Source organism: Alligator sinensis, unplaced genomic scaffold (genome assembly GCF_000455745.1).
Source record: "Alligator sinensis unplaced genomic scaffold, ASM45574v1 scaffold524_1, whole genome shotgun sequence".
In the NCBI taxonomy this organism is placed as follows: domain Eukaryota; kingdom Metazoa; phylum Chordata; order Crocodylia; family Alligatoridae; genus Alligator; species Alligator sinensis.
Window position 1 is genome coordinate 102,612 of NW_005842747.1, and position 5,949 is coordinate 108,560.

Genomic DNA, 5,949 nt, shown 5'->3' on the forward strand with positions numbered 1-5,949 from the left:
CTTCCCTTCCCAGCTGTTGCTGTGCGAGCACTCACCCCTACTGGGCATGGCCGGGATGTTCGTCTCCACCATCCCCCTCTGGTCTTCTTCACACAGTGGGTCTTCCTGCTTCACCCAGGAGCTGGCCACGGGGGTGGATGTGAGCGGGGCTGTTCACAGGGAAGAGAAGGATGTTAGGCTTTCGTGGCAGCGACTGAACCCATCACGGACAGCTTTGGGACAGGCAGCCTCAGGCGAGAGCTGCAGCTGGCTGGGAAGGATGGACTAATTGGAGCCTCTGCCTCTCTGTCTCCCCTCACCTGGGCTGAAGTCTGTTGGGCTCTCTGCGCCTTGAGAATCTGCTTGGTCTGGGACACTGGGCTCATCACCCAAGGTTACCTCACATGGGATCTCTGCGCTGGACAGGACGCTGTCTGTGCCTGGGGAAGGATATGAAGGGGATTAGCATTAGCTGCCGAGCCCCCACCTGAGCCCGAGGAAGCTTGCATGATCCCAGAGGCAATGGGGAAATGGAGGGGACAGGGGTGGCTCCACCATGGAGGGCAGTGCCTTGCTTGCTGCCTGGGCTTTGGCCGCGCAAGGGGCTCACCCGTCTGGGTGCTCTGCTGACCACAGCATCCCCCACTCACCCTGGCCCAGTGACATCAGCGCCTCGTAGTTGCTCCGCACAGCGTCCCGGTGGAGGTCCGCAGGCCACTGCTCCACGTTCCCCCACTCCTGCTCAGAGAAGCAGCCTGAGGCCTCCGAGTTCACAGGGACCTGCAATCACAAGTGGTGTGGGGGGCTCAGCACCTGCCCCCACAGGCGTCTGGGAAGGGAGGGGGGTCTGCCATCCCCTGTCCACCCAGTCTCAGCCCAGCCCCCCGCAACTCCTGTGGGTGCCTCCTCGGCTCTCCCTGGCACAGCTGCTGCTGTGCCATGGCCCAAGCTGACTCCAGTGCCCTTCCTCGTGCTCTAAGCTCTGCCACCTTCTCCACTTTTTGACTTGCTGCCCTTTCTCTCACTGCCCTGGCAAAGCCTCCTGCAGCCAAGACAGGTCACAGCCTCTCCAAGCCCCATGCTTGCATTTTACCCTACAATAACTTTATGTAGCAAGTGGACGCCTCGCTCTCCAGCTGAGATGACTCAGCCCACTGCCCTTCAGATCCCTCTGCCTCATTATGGATATATCCCCCAGGGATGCACGTTTCTTTCCCCTCTCTCCGGGTGCTGATTCAGCCCCTGCAGCCCTCCCTCCCTGTGGAGAAAGAGGCTGATCACGAGAGCATTTCCCTTGCACTCCAAGGCTGCCCAAGGGCAAGTCCAAAGAGCTGCAGGGTTTGTCCGTGTGGCGTTCCAGGTGCGCTGGCAGGGCTGCTCCGTCTCCTGGGACAACACAGCAAAGCCAACAAGGCACCCTTCAGGCAGCACTGGGGGTCCTGGCACTGTGGCCCTCTCCCCACCCCACCCCACCCAAGCCAACACAGCTATGCCAGCAAAGCCGCGCAGGGCAGACCCAGCCTCGGATGCAAAGACAGAGCTCTAGACCCTGGGTGTCAATCGCATCTGGGGATGCGTGGGGCCAGGCCATGCATGGAGCGGTGTTGCCTGCCTCCAGGGGCCTGGAAATTTAGGGCCACTTGACTTACCCCCAGCAGCAACTGCTGTGGCCCCTGGAGCTGTGGCAGCCCCCACTCCTCCCACCCCCCAATTTCCACGTAGGCTGCTCCGCTGATGGCACCACTCCATGCTCCGGATCCAGCCCGCCACACTGCCCGGGAGACAGAAATCTGGTGGCGAGATGGGCACCACAGCAATGAATGCTGCCGTCACTTGCCCTGCCGCCATGTTCTCTGCCCCGTAGGCCAGGCAGCAGAGCTGCGTGGGCTGTCTCTTGGAGACCTCTGCTCTCAACCACGCACAGCCCGGCCTCCCTTGATGGGTCCCTGCTTTCACTCGGGATTCGAGGGCTCGCCAAATTCTTCCAGGGCTCCCCCCACTTCTAGTGGCCAGAGCGCAATGTCGCCCGCCAGGTCCTGAGCAGTCAGTCCTCCACGGTGCGTCAGCCCTGCCAACCTCCCCACAGCCCCCCGGACATCTAAATCAGCGGGAGGCTTTCCTCCCCTGCCCCCCTCCATCAACATGCTGTTACCATGGCAACCTCCCCCACGGAGCCCGGGGGCATACTGAGGATCCAGACATCCTTTTCCTTGAGCTGGTTCTCCACGGTCTCCAGCCTCTTCTGCAGCTGCCCGTACTCCTGGATGAGGATCTCCAGCACGGCCCACTTGCTCTCCAGGCGGTTCCCGAACTCCACGGCCGCCCTCTCGCAGCTGACCAGCTTGCTTTCGGCGTTCCCCATCCTCCCCTCCAGCGCCATCAGCCAGGTGGCATGCGACTCTACCGTCGTCTCCATGTTGACCTCTGGCCACGGGGGCGTCTCTGGCACTGGTAGCTGTGCTTCTTCGCTGAAAGGTGGGTTGGGGGCCACAGGCGGGTCTAACGGCACCACCTGCTCGGCCTGGACTTTCCATTGCTGAGCCTGCTGGCAAGGAGAGGGAAGGAGGGCAGCCACGGAGAGAAACGAGATGCCTGCGTGCCCCAGAGGACGGGAGCTCCAGAGGTCACATCTAGTCCAATCCCTGGCCCGAGGCAGGATCAGCCCTGTCCAAAGCATCCCAGACAAATCCACCGTCCAACCTCTTAGCCAAACTCCTGTCAACCCTGACGCAACACCAGACATTGCAGCCGAACCTGCCATGGGGAAAGCAGGGGGACCACGGCAGCCAATGTCCTGCTGCTATAAAAGGTTTAATATACGACTGGGAAACCCCAGGTAGAGGAAGGCAAAACCCCCAGTCCCTGCCAATCTTACCACGGGGGAAATCCCTTCCTGCTCCCAATGCAGCGTCGGTCTGAGCCTGAGTGGAGGGGCCGTGCCCCTCTAGCCAGGACCCTGTGGGGCTGGTCCCAGTAGGAGCGTTGGCACAGCCCGTCTTCATCCCCAGGTTGGGCTGCAGCCAATGCCCAGCATCTCTGGGGGAAGCTTAAGAAAACCCCTCAAGGGTCTGTCCAGCCTAGCATTTTATCCCCCGTGGACAGAGGGACACCCTGGTACAACGCACGTGGAGCGCGCAGGGCTGCAGTCTCAGGACCCTCCTCCCGAGGTCTGCACTGCACTTCTGCCTGCATCTTCTGTTTTACGCACTCTGCATCTGTGGCCCCACCAAGCCCTGGGGCCTCCTGGTCAACCTCCTCCTGGCTCTGGCCAAACTCACCGTCTACCAGACCAGGAGGGAGACCCTGGCTGGGGAAAGCCCAGGTGACCACGAGCCTCTTTTGCTGTTGCTCTTCCACGCATGTCTCTGGGTGGCATCCATGGGCTCCTTGGATGTGTTTGAGGGCCAGCGGGCACCAGCCGCTGCGCTCCGCTTGGTGCCCGCCTTGGTACCCTTGTTATCAACCTGTGACCTCCACTCCCCTCCCTGCTTTCTTATTTCTTGTCCAGCAAAATCTGGCATGTTTCCAGTGACCTCTCTGACTGAGAGGGGCATATGCCATATTTACTCAAATCCACGACTAATTCAATACAGGGGCAACCTCCCCCGCCTAGTCTTCGATTTGAGTGCTAGCCTGGGGCAGGCGGTCGCTGACTTGGGCTGGGGCAGGAGCCAATAATTAGATTCTATACATGGAAAATTATAACAAACGTATAATTTTCTCTGTATAGAATCTAATTAAAGCAACGCTATTTACCCCAAACCAAGACGACTTTGAATTTAAGACCCTGGTCTTAAATTCAAAGTCGTCTTGGTTTGGGGTAAATAAGTTAGCTTTCATGGTGGGCCATCACCCACTGCCCTTTGCATAACAAGCAGGTCTGTCTGCGGTGGACAGAGGGACACGCTGGTGCTCATGCAGGTTGGGGCGAGCGTGCCAGGCGGTAGCCTTGTTGGGATCCTCCTACTGAGGCTCTGGCTGCGCTCTTCCCCACCCTTTTATTTTCTATGCACCCTCTCCCTAGCCCTGCAAAGGCCTGGGATATCTTGGTTAATCGCCTTCCGGCCCTAGCTAAAATCTCCATCTAGCAGACGGGGAAGGAGGCGCTGGCTGAAGGGATTGAGGTGACTGCAGGGCGGTCTTCCTCCCCCTCCCTCCTCCGTGCACGTCTCTGGGCAGCACTTCGCTGGCTCCTCAGATGCCATGGGCACCAGCTGGAGCACGGTTCGTTGCCCCCCTTGGAGCCCTAGTTATTCTCCTGTAATCTACGCTCCCCTCCCCGATTCATTTTTATATCCCTCAAAATTTGTTGCGTCTTTTTTCCTGACTTCCCTCCAGCCCCGTCCGTGCTTCTCAGCCTTTCGAGGCAGGCCTAAGACACTGCTCCATAACATCAGTGAATTGAGCAGCACCACACCGCAAACTCAGATGGATTTACTACAGGGCTTCTCTCCTTGCACTTATCTCCTCACCCCTCCGGAGACCCTGCAAAGGATCCCGGAGACTGTCCGAGGACCTGCAAAAGATCTCAAAGACCGCCCGAGGACTTGCAATGGATTCAAAGACCACTGAAGACCTGCAAAGGATCTCAAAGACCGTCTGAGGACCTGCAAAAGATCTCAAAGACCATCCGAGGACTTGCAATGGATTCAAAGACCACTGAAGACCTGCAAAGGATCTCAAAGACCGTCTGAGGACCTGCAAAAGATCTCAAAGACCGTCCGAGGACTTGCAATGGATTCAAAGACCACTGAAGACCTGCAAAGGATCTCAAAGACCGTCTGAGGACCTGCAAAGGATCTCAAAGACCGTCTGAGGACCTGCAAAGGATCTCAAAGACCGTCTGAGGACCTGCAAAGGATCTCAAAGACCGTCTGAGGACCTGCAAAGGATCTCAAAGACTGCCCAAGGATGTTCAAAGGACCTTAAAGACCATTGAAGGCCATGAAGGATCCTGTCCGAGGGCCTTCGATGGATCTTAAAGAGCACTGAAGGACCCCTGATGGATCCTGGAGACCGTCTGAAGACCTGCAAAGGATCTTAAAGAGCATCAAAGGGGCTTCCGAGGATCTTAAAGACTGTCCAGGGATGTTCAAAGGATCTTAAAGACCATTGAAATTCACACAACGCATCCTGGGCACTGTCCGAGGGCCTCCGATGGATCTTAAAGACCATCAAAATATCTCGAAGACTGTCTGAGGACCTTAAAGGATCTTAAAGAGCATCAAAGGACTTTCAACGGATCCTGGACACTGTCCGAGGGCCTTCAAAGGATCTCAAAGACTGTCTGAGGACCTTCATAGGTTCCCAGAGACCCTCTGAGGGCCTTCAAAAGATCTTAAAGAGCCTTGTAGGGCCTTCAAAGGATCCTGGAGACCATCTGGACACCCGCAAAGGATCTCAGAGAGCATCCAAGGGCCTTCCAAGGATCGTCTGGGGATGTTCAAAGGATATTAAAGACCATCGAGGGTCGTACAAAGGATCCCGGGCACCGTCCGAGGGCCTCCGACAGATCTTAAAGACCACTGAAGGACCTTCAAAGGACGTCAAAGACGGTCTGAGGACCTTCAAAGGACCCTAAAGAGCATTGAAGGACCTCCGAGGGATCCCGGAGACTGTCCGAGGGCCCCTGAAGGATCCTGGACACCGTCCGAGGGCGTCCAAAGGCCCTTAACGAGCATCGCAGGGCCTTGGGAGGATCCCCGAGACCCCCCGAAGGATTTTAAAGACCGTGGGAGAAGGTTCAAGGGATCCTGAAGCCCATCACAGGGTCCCGCAGACGGCCCGCGGCTCTGAGAGACCCCCGGCGGGGCTCTGGAGGCTCCCGGAGCCCGTTTCGGGGCCTCTGAAGGACGTTAAAGCCGGCCCAGGGGCCGACCGAGGCGCCCGAAGGACGCGGGCCCGTGCGCGCGCGGCCCGGCCCGGGGGAGGAGGAGGAGGAGGAGGCGGCGGCGGCGGGCGCGCCCCGTG

General features: G+C 58.4%; 1 protein-coding gene across 1 annotated transcript in view; it reads right to left on the bottom strand.

The window, feature by feature from the left end:
- The window catches only part of LOC102385622 (zinc finger protein 282-like), an 8,231-nt gene extending 2,288 nt beyond the window's left edge, over positions 1-5,943 (bottom strand). Inside the window, exons 1-4 of the mRNA XM_006034542.3 lie at positions 2,132-5,943; positions 630-759; positions 300-419; positions 36-149 (exon numbers count right to left, since the gene is read on the bottom strand). Of these exons, the coding sequence (XP_006034604.2) occupies positions 36-149; positions 300-419; positions 630-759; positions 2,132-2,740 (973 nt within the window). The 5' untranslated portion in view covers positions 2,741-5,943. The remainder of the gene's footprint in view (positions 1-35; positions 150-299; positions 420-629; positions 760-2,131) is intronic.
- Positions 5,944-5,949: the final 6 nt, after the last annotated feature.